Source organism: Vulpes vulpes, chromosome 10, assembly GCF_048418805.1.
Source record: "Vulpes vulpes isolate BD-2025 chromosome 10, VulVul3, whole genome shotgun sequence".
Classification (NCBI taxonomy): Eukaryota; Metazoa; Chordata; class Mammalia; order Carnivora; family Canidae; genus Vulpes; species Vulpes vulpes.
Window position 1 is genome coordinate 54,389,432 of NC_132789.1, and position 21,545 is coordinate 54,410,976.

Genomic DNA, 21,545 nt, shown 5'->3' on the forward strand with positions numbered 1-21,545 from the left:
TTCATACAGACATCTGCTTTAAAACACAACACAGAAGTGCTATTTTATTTCTTTCTCATGTTATAGGGCTACAAGTACACAGGTCTACGTCCATCTTACATGCTGTTTACACAGAACAGCACATGGACCATAACAGGAATAAACTGCTTAGAAAATGAATAATTTAGTGATAGAAATCTCTAGACCCCCTACCACCACCGCTATGAAGGAATTCTAATACATGAATTTGGTAAGTCATAAAAAGTATAAAAACTAAAGAAATGTAATGCTAAAGACATTTATTTTTCAAACTTGTAAATGTCCTCGTGTGAAAGGCATAAACACTCTTACTGAGCCTCTCTGAAGCCTCAGCTTCCACATCTGTGGGACAGGACAGTCATGGTCAGTCTAAAGTCCGAGGACCCAGTGAAAGTTGGAATGTGTATTGTTCCCATGACAGTGCGGACACAGAGTAGACACTAAGTCACTATTCCCATTATTGGCAGCAGCACCAGTATTAACCACAACCTAAATCTCCCTCCACAACAGGCACCTATCTGCCTTAGGGAGCACCCTCCGGCTGACTCTGTGAATGGAGTAAAGGTCCTTTCTTCGCCTTGGTAAGCCATCAGAGTTAGTCATATTACCCTGCTTTCTGATGTGACGGCACAGGGAACAATGTGCTACAGTAAGATAGTCTAAAACAACCTATTCAAACTCAAGTATCTGAAAGGTTTGGGAGTCGGAATAAGAGAAAGATGCAAATGGTGGTTAGTCAGCTGATAACTCACTCAAAGGAAAGCAGACAGCTATTCAGGAACTACTGAGGCAAGCCTACAGCCCTCGTGAGTGGATCACCTCCAAGGTCATAAACCCCTCTGTCTTCTGGAGCACTTTCTTGCCATTCCCCTTACTTTCCTTCCTTTTTCTTTCTCCACCGCCCTCCTGATGCTCTTCACTATTTCTTCTGAGTCCTTCTCATCTCTTTTTACCAATCAGAATTCAATCCAATTCTTAGTCTTTGTACTTACTGAACTTTTCAACAACATAATGATACAGGTTTTAAAGACAACAGGGGGGTGGGGGATGTGGGGGCAGGCACCAGGGCGGCTGAGTCATTAAGCATCCTACTCCTGATACTGGCTCAGGTCATGAACTCAGGGTCGTGAGATAGAGCCCCACATAGGGCTCTGTGCTCAGAGTGGAATCTGCTAGAGATTCTCCCTCTCCCTCTGCCTCTCTCCTCCCTGCTCACTTGCGCACACATTCTCAATCTCTCTAAAACAAATAAATAAAATTTCTATAAAAATTTGTAAAAATAAAGATAAACCAAGATTCAATTCTGGCTCTAATAATTAGCTGTGTAACTTAGGTAAATTAATTAAATACTTCAGTTTGCTCAACAGGAAAACAAGGATAACTGCATTTTGTCATGGCTAGAGTGAGAAGTAAATTAAATTTGTAAGTTGGCTAGCTTAAAGTCTGACATCTAATAGGTCTTCCATAAAGTTAATGTCCTTCTCAACTTTCTCCAGGAAAACATTATCTAATTCTTGGTTATGTTGTCTACAGGTCAATAGTTCTCGACCGAAAAGGAGACAGCTGTTCCTCGAATGTAGTTTTATCTATTTTATGGATACAGACGAATCTATCCATTATGGACACAGACAATGCCTTTCACTACAGAATTTTGCACTGCAGTGATACAAACACTTTATTTCAGGTAGTCTCCTTGATTTTAAAAATAAGCGAACAGAGAAATTTAAACAACTCTGGAAACACAAAGTAATTAGTAAAAATTATAAGCTGAGCATTTAAGAGGCATGTAAACATTAAATATAAAACAAAAGAGGTGCCTGGGTGGCTCAGCTGGTTAAGCAACTACCTTAAAATATAGTGTTATAGCTTTAATTTATTGTTTCATTTTTATTTATTTACTTATTGTAAAGACTTTATTAAAACCCAGGACCTCTGGGATCATGACCTGAGCCAAAGGCAGACGATTAACTCACTGAGCCATCCAGGCCCCCCATAACACTACATTTTAAAAAATGGCTTGACACTGCTTCAGGAGTTTGAGCCAGGTAAGAAATAAATGAGCCTATTTCATAGGAATGGTTCCCATATTACAGTCTCAGTACACTCTACCAGGCAAACTGCCAGCTGCCTCTTCTAACTCACTCTAGCTCATTTTAACCTCACACCTAGAGACTGACTCTACTCTTGGGTAAATTCTACACTGGTATCCAATTGTTATTTGTAAAAATAAAACTATTTTAGAGAAATCACATTCACTGGGAATCAGGACCCACTACCCAATGTCTCCTGCACCTAGCTCAGACAGCCACGAGACAAAAGAAGCCAAAGGAAAACTACTTATGGCCGCTGTGTGATACTTCGAGCTGCATCCAAGAAGAGAACAAGCCAAGGTCAGTGCCACCCAAAGTGAGCCCTTCAACCACAAGCCTAAAACCACAATACAGAAGCCAGGCTGGATGAATCGAAACTAAGTCAGAAGGGTGCAGAAAGCTACGTAGGAAACACTGTGTAACACAGAAGCCACAGGTACTACAAGCCAAATAAAGGGATTAGGAGTTACTGGGGATGAGGGGTGGGGAAAGCCATTATTCTATTCAGAGGGCAAAATAATTAGACAAGTGAACTTTCTTTAGGGAAAACAAAGCAAAGACAATATCAAATTAAAAACTGAAAATTCAAAGAATAGGTAAAGGTGAATGTTTTAAGGGCAGAAGAAAACCAACTTCAATCCCAAGCCCTAAGGCAATGAATACAAATGGGAGTGGCAATACACTACAGTGATTAAAAAGAACTGCATTCAAAAACTAGAAGTACTGGTAGAGTTTGGGGGTTTTATTGCAGATTAGCATGTTTTCACTGGGATCATAAAAGGATATGCCATGGCATGCAGTTTTTGAAAAACATCAAAGTTCTCAACCTACAGCAACAAAAATGGCAGGCAATCTGAGCCAGGAGCATGTGGCTTCCTCTCACTGCCAGTCTCTGAAGAATATGAGAGCACTGCAGCCCCCTGAACCCCCAGTTACTGCCCGTTCCACGACGGGCTTCTCCTGGGGGCAGGCTGGAGCAACCATACTTACTGGAGTCCTCCCACTGGAGTAAATGCAGCTTCCACGCAGAATAATACAAAAATCCCAGTACCAGAAAAAGGCAGAGGGCTAGCAGCAGATTGCGTACAAATACCAAGAGTCCCATCTTCACATGATTTACGATTTCCTACATGACCTAAAATCAAAAAACAAACAAAAAACCAATTTAGGTCTTAAAGGATAAAGCAATCATCTTGTTGATATACTCTACCTTAAAATAAGCGTGCATAGGGGAATTTGCAAATGAAGAACCACCTGAATTCCTGACATGGTGTCCTCCAACCTGCTAGTCCTGGGTCTCAAGAAAACAGCTTCACCAGTCACTCACCAGTATCCAAGCCAGAAATCAGCAATCACCCCAGTGTCCCTCCTCTCCCTCGTTCCCAGCAGCCAATGACCAAATTCTGGCAATTCCAACCCTGCCAGATAAACCCTCAATCACACCCCCTGCCCGCCCATCACTACCCTAGTCCGTGCCACCACTGGGCCCCAAAGACAAGCTCCCCCCATCTCCAAACTGCGCTCTCCCAAATCCACTTTCCACACGGAAGCAGGACTGGTCTGTTAGCAACACAAAATCTGACATTCCTCTCCTGCTTAAACCCCTCTCCACTGCTGCTGTGACAACACCACAACCTCGGTGGCTGAAAACATGAACATATTATCTCAAGTCCAGGTGTGGTTCAGCAGGGTCCTCTACATGGGGTCTCCCAGGGCCAAGACCAAGGGGGCGGCAGGGCTGTGCTAGGCTCTGCAGACTCCCAAGGCCAAGCCGCCTAAAAGCTCACTCATTCCAGCTACTGGCCAAAAGCAGTTCCCTGCATCTGCAGAGCCGGGTCCCATCTCCTTGCTGGTTATCACACAGTCTCTGCTCCTGTATTTCCTTCTCATGTTTTCCAAGGAACCCCCTTCATCCACAATGAGTCTCTCTACCACATTTTGCTTCTGTGTCCGGCCAGAGAAATTTCTTTGCTTCTCAGGCTCATGTGATGAGGAGGTTGGGCCCTCTTGAAGAATCCAGAATAATGTCCCTATTTTAAGGCCTTATAGCCTTAATTGCATCTACAAAGTCCCTTCTGGCACATAAGGGAATATATTTTTGGATTCCAGGGATTCAGGTATGGACATCTTTGGGGTGCCATTCCTCCTCACACACCTTTCAGTAAATCCTCAATTCCTTTAGAATAAACTAATTACCCCTGAGAGTCTAGCAGCTTCTGACTGCGCCCCTACTTTACTCTCCAAGCCACCTCTTACACTCCCAACCTTGTCTGTGTCCCGTGCCTGTCTTCTTCCAATTCATAGGAATGTAGCCTTGTTATTTCTCTCTCCCCGAGGCCTGTCTGGGACATTCTCTGCCACACTGCTTGCACCTATGGCACATTATCTGATGGATGCTCATCTGAAATGGAACATCAGCCAAGAAGACTTTCCAGGATCACCCCCAACCCCAATATTTTAAATAAAGTGATAAAAAGTTACCATTTGCAGATTTAACTGTCCACCTAGAAAAGCAAAGAGAATCAACTGAAAAACCATTAGAACTAATAAGTAGGTGATTATTAAGATTAATTTACAATTTTTTAAAAGTTTTATTTATTTAAGCAATCTACACCCTACATGGCACTCAAACTTACAACCTTGAGATTAAGAGTCACATGCTCTCCCAACTGAGCCAGCCAGGTGCCCCACAAAAACCAACAGCTTCTTAAAAACTATACCAGCAATAACTGATGAGAACACATAAGGGGAAGAATTCCACTCATGATGGCAACAAAATCTGTAAAATATCTAAAAATGAACAGGAGGAAACGGGCAAGATTTTCACCAATGAACGTAAGAGATCTGAATAAATAAAGACACGTAATAAGCTCCTCAGTGAGAAGTTTCAGCACTGGAAATAATATATCAGTACTCTATAAATTCAATCTGACTCCAGGCAAAACCCATGTTTGTTTGTTTAACTTAAATCTAAAGTTAATCCGAAGATTTCATGCCCAAGAAGAGCCCAAAAATTAAAAAGAAAAAAAAATTAGATGAGGATTTGCCTTATCAGATATGAAAACTGATGCAAAGGATGCCTGGGTGGCTCAGCTGGTTAAGTGTCTGCCTTCGGCTCAGGTCATGATCCCAGAGTCCTGGGATCGAGTCCGGTATCGGACTCCTTGCTCAGCAGGGAGCCTGCTTCTCCCTCTGCTTGCCACTCCCCCTGCTTGTGCTGTCTCTTTCTCTCTCTCTCTGACAAATAATAAAATCTCAAAAAAAAAAAAAAAAAAAACTAACTCAAAGCTGTAATTCTTAAGATAGATGAGTACTGGCACAGGAAAAGACAAATAGATCAATAGAACAGAGTAGAGTCTACAGATGCACTCGCAAAAGAGACAGATACACATATATATAAATGAATTTACCTTATCTATATATGAATTTATTCTATGATAAGCATATAAGTTTCGCAAAGAAAAAAAACATGATAGGCTACGTAGCTAACTGTGATGTGGTTATCTCCAGGAAACACGATGAAACAATGGGAAGTACTTTTCCTTTTATATATGTCTAAAATTCAATTTATTTGTTTTAAGTCACAAGTATTACTTCTATAATTTTTTTTAAGATTTACTTATTTGAGAAAGAGAGAGAGAGAGTTGGGCAGCCTGGTGGCTCAGTGGTTTAGAGCTGCCTTTAGCCTGGGGCGTGATCCTGGAGTCCTGGGATGAAGTCCTGTATCGGGCTCCCTACATGGAGCCTGCTTCTCCCTCTGCCTGTGTCTCTGCATCTCTCTCTCTCCCTGTGTGTTTCATGAATAAATAAATAAAATCTTAAAAAAGAGAGAGAGAGAGAGAGAGAGAAAGAGAGGGCATGAGCCAGAGAGGCAGAGAGAGAGGGAGAATCTTAAGCAGACTCTGCACTCAGCACAGAACCCTACATGGAACTCAATCTCATGACCCTGAGATCATGACCTGAGCTGAAATAAAGAGTCGGACACTTAACTGACTGTGTCACCCAGCCACCCTATACCTCTATAATTTTTTATATTAAAAAAAAATCAAACAACACATTGTAGAAATGTAAACTGGTAAACTCCTGAAGGAGCAACTGGGAAATAGCTACTGAAATTTCCAACATTCATGCACCTCCACCTGCTATTTCTACTTCTGTGATTTTTTTCCTACAGGAACATTCCAACAAATACTTTACAAGATATGTATATGACTATTCATTAGCAATGCTCATTATAAGAACAAAATATAAGAAAAAAATTTCAAATGTCCATCAATAGTGAACAAAGAAATGAATTACGGTACGTCTACACAATGACATCTCTATCAGTGGGTGTCTTGGCAGGAAACAGATGGCACTTGCAAAGGAATTAACCAAAGGAAGTTAATGATGGGACTTTTTTATAGCTGTGTGATTAGAGTTAAAGGAACCAACTGGGGGTGCAGGGGTGGTGAAGCACCCAGGGACCATCAACAGTAGGAAGCTACTCCTGCCTTCGAGGTAAAAGAACAAAAGACAGAAGGGTTCCAGTGGAAGAGAGCCCAGCCATCAGGAGCAGTGCTGGGGCGAGGGGGGGGGGGGGTTGGACGACGGGGACAGCCACTCCAGGGGGCAGAGGGGGATATGAAATGCTCTGACTTCTCTCATCACTTTGATCTCTGTCAGTGTCTTTTATCAGCTGATTCCAATTGGAAGCCAGAGGGCAAGGAAGCTGGGATGATGCTGTCTGTAAAGGTCAGTCACCAGCACAGAGGATACAGGTGGGTAATGGATCAATGAGGGGAGGAGAATAACAAGCATAGAGCATGATGTATTGGTTAGAGAGAGTGAGGCACCGCTGTATGTCCTGACACAGGGGAAATGTCTAGTATATACTGCTAAATGAAAACAAAAATCGAGTTGTAGAATAGTAATATACATCTACGTAGGGCCTCATACTGGTGGTAACAAACAAGGGCAACAGTAATACTGAAAATTAAGGCTACATATTAAGTACATACTTAATATGCATAGACTGAAAAGTAGAGGGGGTGTTTTATACAATCTATTTATTAGTATATTTATTATTAATTTTAATTTTTATACTTATGCAAATAACAAAGTTTTCAAATTGCAAATGAACTCAGAGACTTGTAATTCTAGCAACACAAAGGACTATATATCCAGTGCTCCCAATGAAGACAAATTTAAAGTATAAGTGGCCTGCCTACAAAAGCAGGTGGCTGTTGGAAAGCCTTTCCCTTCAGAAGGTGGCTGGTACCAGGCCCTCCTCCTTCTGTCTGTCCAGAAAGCAGATGTGATACCTGAACTGCCACAGCCACACAGTGACTCCAACCTAAGGCTCCAGCCGACACACAACCATCAGTCAGCCACCTGACTTATCTGTCCATTCAGCAAATATCAAATATCACAGAGAAGGCTGAACTAATTACCTATTTTACTTCTATCTTTTCCATTATGGAAAAGGATCTTCAATGAAGAGTTAGAACAAACACCCAAAGAGGAAACTGATTTCTAAAAGTAGATGACAAAAAAAAAAAAAAGTAGATGACATACAAAGAAGAGCTTAAAATAAGTCAAGACCTTCAAGACAAGGAAAAGAACAATATCTCGAGATTCTTAAAGAGATAAAATTTCAAACTCATTGCTAGGACAAAAGCTTGAGGCTGTGAGAGGAACCGGTCCTCTCACATACTGCTTGGCAGTGGAAAGGAAAAGACCACATCTAACGAAATTACACATGCTTTTACCCTTTACCTCAATAACCTCACTTTTAAGAAACCATCCCAAGGGCACCTGGGTGACTCAGTACATTGAGGGTACTACTCTTGATTTGGCTCAGGTCGTGACCTCAGAGTCATGAGATCCAGCCCTGCATCAGGCTCTGCACTCAGCACGGAGTCTGCTTGAGATGCTCTCTCTCCCGCTGCCCTTCCCTCGCTTGTACTCACTCTTGCTCTTTCTGCGTCTCTCTAAAATAAATAAAGAAGTTAAATATAAAAAAAAAAAAAATCCCAAAGATACACTGACAAAAATTCAAAACAACTTATGCACATAGCTGTTCACTACAGCACTATTTGTAATATAAGAGAGTAAGTCAGTCCTTCACTGGGATTGAATGAACTATATAACCACAAAACGGGAGGATTATACAACCACAAAAAGGCATGAGCTCTCTCTCCATGTTCCTTTCTGAATAATTTAATCTAAAAGCCATTAAGCTTCAGGCACCAATCAAGGCAGGCATGCATACCTGGAATGAAGGGACATGTGGGGCATCAGTCCATCGTGACTGGTCCGGGGGTGTGGCAACAGGCAATACTGGGATTGACCAAGTAAGTAAATATACTGACGCTAAGAGGAGCCAGATTTCTCAATGATGGAGAAGGGAGGTGCAAACAGGAAAACTGGAATAAATTTGGAGGGTGTACTGAAGTTGAAGGGATTGGTGTAAATGGATGGCTTTTGATATATAAAAAAGATATAGGGCAGCCCGGCTGACTCAGTGGTTTAGCGCCGCCTTCAGCCCAGGGCCTGACCCTGGAGACCCAGGATCGAGTCCCACGTCAGGCTCCCTGCCTGCTTCTCCCTCTGCCTGTGTCTCTGCCTCTCTGTGTCTCTCATGAATAAATAAATAAAATCCTTAAAATAAAATTAAATTTAAAAGATATAAAAATAGAAGTAAAGATAGTGTGTGCCTTTGTGTGCAATACATGCATAAATTCCCAGCTCTGGTCACTGAAAAGGGCCTGGCAGCAGTCATGCTCCGATTACAGGGACATGTACATCTAGCAACTAGGTCTTGGTTTTTATTTGATTTTTTAAAGATTTCATTTATTTATTTGAAAGATAGAAAGGGAGCATGAGCAGAGAGAGGGGCAGAGGGAGAAGCAGACTCCCCACTGAGCAGGGAGCCTGACGTGGGGCTCCATCAGGTTCCTGGGATCATGACCTGAGCTGAAGGCAGATGCTTAGCAGACTGAGCCACCCAGGTGCCCCTAGACCTTGGTTTTTAAATACCATTCTTCCCTAATGGGAACCAAGGATCCCTGGAAGAATGGCCAATAGCAGGGCTGAAGCAAAGAAAGTATAAACAAGCCGAGGCTGGAAACTTCTAGGTGCCTAGAAGTAAGAAAAGTCTCAGAGTAAAACCATGTCAGAAGGAAAAAGGAGCCAGCTTGAGGGGCTCCTAATGGCCAGCTAAGGAGCAATTCAGACCAATAATAATAGATTATAACCCATTAACTAAGAACCTAATGAATGAGAGGAGAAAGCTCTCCCTCAGAGCAGAATGCCCACTGATGAATGCAGAAGGAATAGTGTAATTAGAAAGTCACCATTTGGTGACCATTTCAGTAATAATTTGGCTAAGAAATATCAAAGGATGCTAAAATTAATGGGTAGACTTTTGAGAAATGGGGTATTATACAGTCTTCAAGTATCTGCCCACAAGATGTTTCTTAATTACAGAGGGGACAAGAGTTGCTTCACAAAGGAGAGACCTGATAGACCCACCATAAACTGGCTGAAGGCTATAGGGGAGTTCTCTGTAATATTTTTTGCAACTTTTTTGTAATTTTCAGATATTTCAAAAGAAAAAAGAAACCAAATGCTCAAGTAAGTGTTTGAATGAACATCCAAATGAGACATTTGGCAGCCACGTGAGATGTAACTGATGAAAAAAAAAAAAAGATGTAATTTATGTCTTTAAAAGATTTTATTCATTTGAGAGAAAGAGAGAGTGTGCACACACAAGCAGGAGGAGTGGCAGGCAGAGGCAGAGGGACAAGCCAACTCCTCACCAATGCGGGGCTCGATCCCAGGACCCCGGGATCATGACCTGAACTGAAGGCAGATGCTTAACCGACTGAGCCACCCAGGCACCCCAAAAGGTTTTATTTTGTGAAAAAAAACTGTAATGACATAGGGAAATGCTGATGACATACTACTGGGTGAAAAAAAAATTGACAATGATGTACCCAATCATTAAAAAAAAGAAGAAAAAGACTAGACTAAAACATAAGAACACTAACACTAGATTAATACTGAAGATTGTTGGGGCTAGAGGAGCTCACGTGGCCTCCCTGCGCAGGTGAACAGCTGCAGTAAGCTCACTTCAGCCGTAGAGGGAATGCGGCGATCCGGGCTCTTGCCCTTCCCCTGCAGTCATCTTGGAGAAGGAGGTGTTTCTCTTCTGTCCAAAGCTGATACAACACTAAGTGCCAGGAGTTATGCAAAGCATGGGGGACGCTAAGACAATCAAATTCATACCCTGCGCTAGAGGGTCCCCAAGTGTGCCACTGACCTAGTAACTGTCAGGCCTGCTGGACGTTACTGTCTTCCCATGCCTTGACCTTTCTACAGCATCTGAAACTGGAGGAGGCAGCACAGCAGGTGGGAGAGACCCTTCTCTGCCTTCTGTGCCTACCAATGCCAGCTCATCTTTAGGGCTCCGTTCAAGTCTTACCTCCTTCAGGAAGCTTTCCTTCATCATAGCCCTATACTCTGTGTCTGCTTCCATAACCTCCCACGCTTACCTGTGTCATAGCATTTATAAAACATCCTGCCTGTTTTTCTGCCTCGGCCAAGAATAAGTACACAATTTGAAAGCAGAAATCTGTAACTTAGGCCTGTGAATCACCTGCCTTTAACAGCACAGCACCACTGTTTAAAGAATAAACTACTGTATTTCTAATGATATGCCCCAACTCCAGACACAGTATAGTAAGTTGTACACATTCCAAAACATAAAACATCCTGAAGGTATGATTTGTGTGCATGTACATATGCACAGCAATTTTTTAATCAGGAGAGAAGCTTGCGGTAATGTGTGCAGCTTAACATTTCCATTCTGCAGACATCCCCAAGGCAATTTCGTTCTGCTTCTGTGATTTAATTTGCCATCATTATGCTGACCATCCCAAACTTGATCTCTTCCATCTAGATAACTACTTCTGAATTTCACGTCCGTGTATTTAACTTCCCACTCGACAGCATCATCTAGATGTTTCACAGATGCCCCAAATTTCCTCTTTCTCCACTGGTCCCCATCTCAAGTAAGAAGCAACAGCCTCCCAGGTGCTTCTGTCAGAGACCTGGAAGTTATCCTTGACACTACCCTCCTCCTCGCTCTCACCTCCACATAAAGTCAATCACCGAGTCCTGTGAACTTCACCTCTGAAACCCTTCCTGAATCCATCCTCCCTCCCTCCATCCCATTTCAAGTCGCTATCATCTTTGGCTTGGACTCCTACTACAGCCCCAGGTTAGCCTCCCATACCCACTCCCGATCCTCTCCAACTCATTCTCCACACAGCAGCCGATGTGAATTTATCTCACTCCCAGGCTTTAACTGTGCAAATGTCCCACCGTCCTTAGGGTAAGGCCCCATTCCCTTCACAGGGCCTGTAAGGCTCAGGTGCTCTGGCCCCTGCCGTCCTCTCCCCACACCTCTTGCCATCCCTGACACCTCGCCCCGGTGGGTCTGCAACACTGACCACCTCTCGGAGTGTTCCAGGCCCCATGCTCCCTTCCCAGGTCAGGATGACACTGTCTGGACCCTCCCACTTCAGCTCACCAGGTCCCACTCAGCCTTTAATTCTCAGCTTAAAGATTAATTCCACAGAAAAGCCTTACCCGGCTCCACACTTTAGTTAGGTCTCCCTGTTATAAATTCCCACAGCAGCTGTTTATCCTCATCCCAGTACCCAGGGCACTTGTAATCTTCCGAGTATTTACAGTAATTTGTTTTAACATTTATACTGCGGCTAATCCAGGCAGGGAGTGCGTCTATTTAGTCACCACTGTATCCCTGGTAGGTATTCAAGAACTATCTGCTCACTGACTGAAGATTCATTCAGTCAATGATAATATGCTCACAAAAGAAACAAAGAAAGGTACAAAGGGTATATAATGCTAGGTTATTTTAATTGAACCATCAAAAGAAAATCATATAAAAATCTGAGCTCACTGAAACAAACTGCACCAAACTCCGTCATTTCTAAAACAGCCTACAATACGGTTATTTTCTCAACTCTACCTGGCAACATTTTTTAGTCTAAAATGTCAGAATTTTGCTGACCTTCAAATATCAGCCATACTGGATATAAACCCAAGTATGACGAAAGTATGCAGAGCAAAAACCGCTAAGTATTTCCTGAGCATGTCCCCTGTGAATATTTTTGAGGCAAGCTAATCAGAAGTTATTATATGCAGTATTATTTATCATCCAGCTTCCCAAAAAAAGTCACTGAAAAGCTCATCAATTTTTTTAACAAACATTTTTGCTGAATGCACACCTCCTATTCAGACATTATGCATGACAAGGAGGATTTAAGTAGTTAATTAATATGCAATATGTTAAATTATTCTATGCAGAAGAACTGTATTTTCTAATTGCAAGTCAATGTGCAGGTAAGTTTATATTGTTAATATTCATATAGCACTTACTGTGGACCAATCACAGGTCTAAATTTTGAACAATTTAATTCACTGAATCTTCTCGCCAATCCTAAGGTTATCATTCCGATTACATACAGAAAAAACTGAGGCACAGAGAGGTTAAATTATCTTGTTTAAGATCACAGAGCTAGTGGAGTGCCTGGGTGGCTCAGCTGGTTAAAAATCTGCCTTCTCAGGTCATGATCCCAGGGTTCTGGGATCAAGCCCCACATCCGTCTCTCTGCACAGCAGAGAGCCTGCTTCTCCCTCGGCCTGCCACTCCCCCTGCTTGTGCTCCCTCTCTTTGTCAAATAAATAAATAAAATCTTTAAAAAAAAAAAAATCATTACCGAGGTAGTAAGTGGCAAAGCCAGGATCCAAATCCCAATGATCTGGCTTCAAGTTACAATACTTTTTCATCTGAAGAGGTGCTATAGAGTATATCAAAACAAAACAAAAAAATCAGTATGGGGTCTAAACAAAAATGCTGCAACCCAGTGGAAGAAAGAAGTAGGGAGGGTTGAGGCAAAACATGGTAGATGAAGATCCCAGGACAGAAAAATATGCTGTCACAGAACAGATTAAAGATCCTTAACAAAGATTACCCAAGCCCCCACCCACTCCCAAATGGCTCACAAGAGCTAAGAGCAGGCATTAAAGGGAGAGCTCAGGAAAAAAATACTAAGAAACACCATTTTTCTAAATAAAATAAAATTAGCATTCGGGCAGAGTGAACAAAGAAAAAAAAATACCATCACGAAAATGAAAATCTCAGTGGAAGAGAACAAAGTGGTCACTGCTGAAAAAACAGTTAAGAGTCATGAAAGCAACAGTGGGGGTGCCTGGCTGACTAAGTGGGCAGAGGGTGTGGCTCTTCATCTTCGGATGGTGAGTTTGAGCCCCATGTTGGGTGTGGAGTTTACTTAAAAAAAGTAAAATCTGGGCAGCCCGGGTGGCTCAGCGGTTTAGCGCCACCTTCAGCCCAGGGTGTGATCCTGGAGACCTGGGATGGAGTCCCACATCGGGCTCCCTGCATGGAGCCTGCTCCTCCCTCTGCCTGTGTCTCTGCCCCTCTCTCTCTGTCCCTGATGAATAAAAAAAAAAAAAAAAAAAAAAGTAAAATCTTGGAGGGAGGGAGGGAGGGAGGAAAGAAGGAAGGAAGGAAGGAAGGAAGGAAGGAAGGAAGGAAGGAAGGAAGGAAGGAAGGAAACACTGGTGGTTAAAAAGCAAGATAAAATGAAAAACAGGAGCGCCTGGGTGGCTCAGCCAGTTAAGCCTGGGCTCAGGTCATGATCCTCACTCTAGAGCCCAGTCCCTCCTCCCCTCATGCTTGCACTCTCTCTCCCTATCAAGTAAATAAATAAAATCTTTTTTAAAAAGAAAAAGAATAAAAAACGTAGGATTACTAAAACAAATCCAAACAACAAAACAAAAACATGCAGCAGCAGGAGTTAGAGGAGATCCACTGTACTCATAGTTGCTATCTGAAAAAAAGAGAACCAAGCAAACAGAACAGAAAAACATATGTAAAAATGGACTAGAGAGAGCTGGGCTGAGGGCGAGTTGTCCCAAAGATATAGTATTCTGGCTTCTCTGAACCACAATGGCCTAGAGGCAAGGATAACCTTGAGAACCCCAAAGGGAATGAAAAAGCTGGGGGGATACTGAGGTCCCAATGACTCCTGTGTGGGTTACTGACTTACTGCCCCTCAGCTCCACATTCACCGTGTTTGCTTGCTCTGTCAAGATGGATCTACTCCCGCTAAGTACTTTTCTTGCCAGGAGGCAGGATATTGAGTTCTATCAGTAAAAGGTGCGGGATGAAAAAAAGGGTTTTGTTTCTGGGTTCCAGTGTGTTCCTCTGGGTAGGCTCCTCTAGCACACCTGGCTTTCCCAGTGCCCAACCATGTGCAATGAGCAGCAGCCAACAGCTCCCCCAAGCACCCTTCTTGGGCAGTTTTGTAGCAGAGCGCCTCTGGTGAGACTTCTCTATGCAAACAGCTTCCTCCCAACACCACTGAAGGCTGATTTCCAGCCAATTCCAGCACGCAGCATCACAGGAACTCATCTGCAACCCAGCAGGCCATGGTCCTGTCCACTACACCCCAAAGTCTGTATCTTGGCTTGCACCAGGTGTGCGGTAGACCGGGGAGCTCTTCAATGAACCCTCTCTCTCAGCCCTGGGGTGGTGGTTACTCCTTACAAGGTGCTACATCTATATTCTTTAGAGTTCTCTTTATTTCTTTGAAAAGCTTTATTGAAGTAGCATTCACGTACCGTACAATTCAACCATTTCACATTTCAATGGCTTTTAGTATTTTCACACAGTCGTGCAAACATTACCACAATTTTAGAGCATTTCCATTACCCCAAAATGATATCTTGCACCCCTGAGCTGTCACCCCCCTGCCCAACCTCCCATCCTCTTAGCCCTAAGCAACTACTAATCTACTTTCTGTTCTACAAAATAGGCAAATGTCTACAGACACTTCATACATATGGAATCATAAAATATGTGGTCTTTTGTGACAGATTCCTTTCACTCAGCCTGATGTTTCCAAGGTTCACATATGTTCACATATGTAACAGGGATCAGTATTTCATTTCTTTTTAGTGCCAAATAACATTCCATCACATGAATATGCCACATTTTATTTATTCATTCATCAGTTGATGGACGTTTGGGTTGTTTCCACTTTTTGGCGAATGATGCTGCCAGGAACACTGATGTACAAGTTCTTATAAGGACATATTTTTTTTTTTTAATTTTTATTTATGATAGTCACAGAGAGAGAGAGAGAGGCAGAGACACAGGCAGAGGGAGAAGCAGGCTCCATGCACTGGGAGCCTGATGTGGGATTCGATCCCGGGTCTCCAGGATCGCGCCCTGGGCCAAAGGCAGGCACCAAACCGCTGCGCCACCCAGGGATCCCAAGGACATATATTTTAATTTCTCTTGGTTGTGTGTGTATACACACACACACACACACACACACACACACCCCTAGGGAAGGGCTTGGGTATACACCTAGGATATATACCTGGGTCATATGGTGACTATGTTTAACTGTTGGAGGAAATGCCAGCTGTACCATTTTACATTTCCATCAGCAACATGAGATGAGAGTTCTGATTTCTCCACATCTGTGCCAACACTAGTTATTATCTTCTTTATTACAGCCGTCCTGGTGGGTGTGAACCAAGCAAATGGATCAATAAATATATATATATATATGCAAAAATAGATAATCAGAGAAACCTGGGGTGAGGGCAAGTGTCTCATTCTGGTTTTGCTTTGCATTCCCCTGATGGCTAATAATGTTAAGCATCCTTCAATGTGCTTATTTACTTCTTACTAGCGGATCTCATGTTGCTCCAAATCCCCGTTATAGTTAATTTTTTTTTTTAAGATTTTATTTATTTATTCATGAGGGACACAGAGAGAGAGAGGCAGAGACACAGGCAGAGGGAGAAGCAGGCTCCGTCCAGGGAGCTTGATGTGGGACTCGATCCCGGGGCTCCGGGATCACAACCAGAGTCAAAGGCAGACACTCAACCGCTGAGCCACCCAGGTGTCCCTAGTTAATAATTCTTACATTAAAGTTTATCTGCTCAGAGTACTGTGTGGTTTCTCTCTCTTGATGAGACCCTGATTCCTGTAACACAGGTGGTCAGTGACTTTCTAAGTAGAAATCGGATATCCACCAAAGTTATAAAAATAGAAGACTGAAGAGGAAAGCTGAAAAATGTTTTGTCCCTGGTCAGATGCTCCCTTCAGAAGTAGCTGAGGAAAAGCTGGGGCGGGGGGAGGGGGAGGGTCCAAGGGAACAAAACTTTCAGCTCATCTTTGCTTTTATCTAAAAAACAAATAAGTAAAACAACACTTTCTGAATAGGAGCTGTTATGGTTTGCTTTTTGGGTTTTTTGTTTGTTTAAAGATTTTTATTTATTCATGAAAGACACACAGAGAGAGGCAGAGACACACAAAGGGAGAAGCAGGCTCCATGCAGGGAGCCCGATGTGAGACTCATCCCAGGATCCCAGGATCACACCCTGAGCTGAATGAAGGCAGGTGCTCAACCCCTGAGCCACCCAGAGGTCCCTGTTAAGGTTTGGTTTTAAGGGGGTTTTGCTTAATGGTGTTTTAATGGTGTTTGGGGGACAAGGTTATAGACATAATGTTTTATTTAGAAAAGGTAAATTCTCTGTGTAAGAGTAAAAATGCTGAATGCAATCAGTCTTGAGAAAATTCAACTGGAGGCAGCCCCAGTGGCGCAGCGGTTTAGCGCTGCCTGCAGCCCAGGGCGTGATCTCCTGGATCGAGTCCCACGTGGGCTCTCGGTATGGTGCCTGCTTCTCCCTCAGCCTGTGTCTCTGCCTCTCTCTCTCTCTCTCTCTCTGAATAAATAAATAAAATATTTTTTTTGAAAAAAGGGGAAAAAAAAGAAAATTAAACTGGAATGTTTGAAAAGGTGACCCTCCTTTGCCTGGGCCAACTGAGATCAAAGGGTTGGGGCTGGTGTTGAAGGGGGCTGGGAGATGGCCATGTACCCAGAAAACTAGAAACAGAAAACTGTAGCCTGAGAGCAGTCAGTAACGATACTCACACATGGGCATGGATGGCAGTGTCCCAGTAAAACCTACAAGCTCATTTGCCAGCCCCTGTTGGGTGCCTTGTGTGTGGGCATGTAACATGTAGCAAAAGCATAAAAACACGTATGGGAATTTAAAAACTTTAAATTCAAGATGCTGCTTTCTCTGGTGAACAAGGAAAGAGACTAGGGAAAAAATACATAGGAGGCATTTACTGGAAATGTAACATTCTATTTCTTTTAAGCAAAATGAAACAAAATAAAACCCCTGAAGCGATATGGCATATTAAGACTTAGAAACAGACATCATTATACAGTTCTGGTGTTCTAAGTGTAAAATACATCATTAGAAAATATGGGGGCGCCTGGCTAGCTCAGGGGGCAGAGCGTGAGACTCTTGATCTTGGGGTAGTGAGTTTGAGTCTCTACACACTGGGTGTAGAGATTACCAAAAGTAAATAAATAAACTTAAAAAAAATAAAAATAAGAGCATGGGATGCCTCGATGGCTCAGCGGATGGGTGTCTGCCTTTGACTCAGGGCGTGATCCTGGGATCCAGGATTGAGTCCCATATCGGGCTCCTTGCATGGAGCCTGCTTTTCCCTCTGCCTGCCTCTCTCTCTCTCTCTCTCTCTCTCTCTCTCTCTCTGTATCTCTAATAAATAAATAATCTTTTAAAAAAATAATAAAATTAAAAAAAAAAAGATGCTCGCTCCCTCTCTCTCTGCCTCTCACCTCCTCCCTCTAAAAACAACAACAAAATCAAAACCAGAAACTGATGTTTAGGGACGCCTGTGTGGCTCAGGGGTTGAGCGCCTGCCTTCGGCCCAGGGAGTGATCCCAGAGCCCCGGGATCAAGTCCCACATTACGCTCCCTGCATGGAGCCTGCTTCTTCCTCTACCTGTGTCTCTGCCTCTCTCTGTCTCATAAATAGATAAATAAAATCTTTTAAAAAATTAAAAAAACAACCTGATGTTTGGTAGTGTTCCCACCTTATTTCATTTTGTTGTCAAAAAGATATAAAAGTGTCATGTATAAAAACTCTCATATCTATGTCAACAGTTCTCAAACTGATCCAGGGACCTATGAGGGTCTCCAAGGCCCTTTCAGCAGATCCACAAATTTAAAACTATTTTCAAAATAATTCTCAGACATCATTTGCCTTGCTTACTCTCACTTTCTCACAGGGGTCCAGCAGATTTTCCAGAGGCTACATATCACAACATATCACAACATCACTGTCCTCACACCTAATGGAATGTATGGTTGTATTCCTGTGATTTAAATGTTCTCGGTGGGGCACCTGGGTGGCTCAGTCAGATAAGTGTCTGCCTTCAGTCTCTGGTCATGATCTCAGGGTTGTGGGATCCAAGCAGGGAGCCTGCTTCTCCCTCTCCCTCTGCCTGCCACTCCCCCTGCTTATGCGCATTCTCTCTCTCTCTCTCTCTCTCTCTCTCAATCTCTGTCAAACTTTAAAAATAGGGATACCTGGGTGGCTCAGTTGTTGAGCATCTGCCTTCAGCTCAGGGTGTGATCCTGGAGTCCTGGGATCTAGTCCTGCATCGGGCCGCCTGCATGGAGCCTGCTTCTCCCTCTGCCTGTGTCTCTGCCTCTCTCTCGAATAAATAAATAAAATCTTTTTAAAAAAATTTTAATAAATAAAATAAAGCAAAATTTTCTCAGTAAGTTTTAATATCTTAAATCTCAATAGACAAAGCCCATAAAAACAGAAGTTCTTTGGGGTTTCAATAATTTTTAAACTTTAAAGGGGTCTTGAGACTAAAAGCTTTAAGAATCACTGCTATGTAATTTATTTTTTATATACTTTAGAAACTTAGTAATAAAGCATCAATTATGCTTCAATTAAAAAAAAAAAAAAACTCAGTGGAGGGCACCTGGCTGGCTTAGTCTGAAGAACATGTAACTCTTGTTCTCAGGTCGTGAATTCGAGCCCCATACTGGGTGTAGAGATTACTTAAAAAATAAAATCTTTAGAAAAAAAAATTATATTGCTAAGTTCTTTCCTTTAATTAATTAACTAATGAATTAATTAAAGTAATCTCTACACCCAACATGGGGCTCGAACTCATGACCCAAAGATTAAGACTCAAACACTCCACTGACTGAGCCAGCTAGGTGCTCCAGTCATAGAATTTTTTAACCTGTTCAACATATTTCTCTTTCTTTTTAGATTTTATTTATTTATTCATGGGAGACAGAGAAGCAGAGACACAGGCAGAGAGAGAAGCAAGCTCCCCTGCAGAAAGCCTGATGCAGGACTTGATCCCAGGACCCCGGGATCATGACCTGAGCCAAAGGCAGATATGCTCAACTGCTGAGCTGCCCAGGTGCCCCTGTTCAACATATTTCAAACAAAAGGTCTCGGTGGATTTTTAAGTCATGTCAAAAATACACAAACATGCCATCTTTCCATTATTTTGTAAGAAAAACTGACATCAAGAAAAAGGGAAAATGCACTGACATGTAGTCAAATAATGATAAGACAAGAAGATAGTAGATGACATTTAATCAGAGTAACATAAATTACATTGTACAGGAACTCAGAGAGGAGGAACTCCCATCATCAGCCAGGATGACCAGGGAGGAACCTAATAGAAAGCAAATATGATTAGAGCCCCATTATCATCTTTAAAACCATGCTCAAAAGAAGAGAGGAGCAAAACTTCAGAGGGAAGCAGTCGACGACGAAAGACCAAAGAAACACACACTCTTTGGCTGCACGCGCAGTGCTCACGTTACAGGGCCAAGAGTGTGTGCACTCTGCACACGCGGCTTCTGGGTGAGGGCTGGAAACAGCTGAAGAGCCATATATCATTTGTTGGCATTGAAAGAATGTTTATGCTGGTATGATATCCGTATCAGTTCTTTCCTTCTGGATTTCAGAAGAATTCCCCATGCCTATCACTCCCAGACCAGAATTTGCCAATCACTTAAGATATAGAAATAAAACCACAATGTTGACAGTGGCTATCTCTCTAGACCAGGGGATGTAAGGCTCTCCATCACCACCATGAACTAAGTAAACGTCAGAAGTCTTAAAACTATTATTTTTACTTTAAGAGGTCCTTTATGTTATCTAATAGCACCAGGCTTTCTATTTGCTTGAATCCCCAGAGGCAGCAACCTGGCAAGGTAGGGACTTTTTCACCCCATTTTACAAATTTGGAAACCAAGAAGATACAAAGGTTCTGAGGCTTGCCCAAGGTCATACTGCAGACACTAGGGAAACCATGAAGGAAAAAGGAAACCATGAAGGAAATCCTGGTCTGCGAACTCCTGTATATGATGCTCAAATCCACCTCAGGGGTGGACCTGGCCTCCACCCCTCACATCACTGCCCTAGTCTAACTGGTGCCTCCCCCCACTCACCCCACGCTCCTCTCTCCCCACAGATAAACATTCTATGACTCTTGTGTAGCAGGCACAGAACTATGGCTGCAAACCTCAGAACCTCCCGTGGCAAGGAAATGGAGTATTTACTCCTCCGCTTCCTCTACACACAGTGATCTTCCAAAAAAAAAAAAAAAACCAAAGTTGATTTCCTACCTTTAAATCCTTCAGTGGCTCCTAATGATCTGCAGGATAAAGCTCTGACTCCTGAGCTCACAAGCCTTTGCAAGCTGCCTTCTGCAGCCTTCACATGCTCCCTTTTCTCTCCTGCCACTCAAGTGTCCTCAGGACACAGCCACACTCTCTTGTGTTTCTAGGCCATTACACCCATCGCTTCCTGTCAGAAAGCCTTTCAAACCCACATGCAACCAGCTTATAATTAGTGACTCTTCCAGACTTAGGTTAGGTGTGAACTTCTCTGGATAACCATTATTTGTATTCCCAGAGCCACACCAGGTCCCCTTTTAGGAGATCCCATGGGACCCTCAAACACAGCCCTTGTTACCATGTATTTTAACTGCTGGCTTACTGGCTTCTGTCCTACCAGACTATAGGCTCCTTTATTAAGGCCAGGGACACCTCATTCTTATTTACAATGCCATGACCCAGCACAGTGTCTTGCACACAGCACCTGTTCGGTAAATATTCATGGGATGACTGGAGTGGCCCATGTGATGGGGGACATATAAACATGCACATGACTAAGTAAAATAAAACATGACAAATGTGAAAATTAGAAAGTTGGGAAGGAAAAAAAGTAGGGAAATCTGAGGGAACCCATCTACTTACATTCCTGGGGTTTCTCAACATTTTTTCAAATCCTGCTGCTGCTGCTGGTCACATTCATGAACATGAGTGCTTACTCTGAACCAGGTACTATGCAAAGCACTTTACCAGTAAACAAACCCTTCTGATTCACCCTATGTGTTGAAAACACCCTATGCATTTTACTGATAACCTTGGACTCAAAAATAAGACACTTGCTCAATGGCA

At 42.8% G+C, this 21,545-nt stretch overlaps 1 protein-coding gene across 9 annotated transcripts in view; it reads right to left on the bottom strand.

Annotated features, from left to right (window-relative positions):
- The window catches only part of ST3GAL3 (ST3 beta-galactoside alpha-2,3-sialyltransferase 3), a 198,327-nt gene that overhangs the window by 172,473 nt on the left and 4,309 nt on the right, over positions 1-21,545 (bottom strand). For all 9 annotated transcript variants that reach the window (XM_072724229.1, XM_072724227.1, XM_072724231.1 and 6 more), the window contains one exon: positions 3,099-3,243. In XM_072724229.1, the coding sequence (XP_072580330.1) occupies positions 3,099-3,213 (115 nt within the window). In that variant the 5' untranslated portion in view covers positions 3,214-3,243. Of the gene's footprint in view, positions 1-3,098; positions 3,244-21,545 lie in introns of those variants that run through there.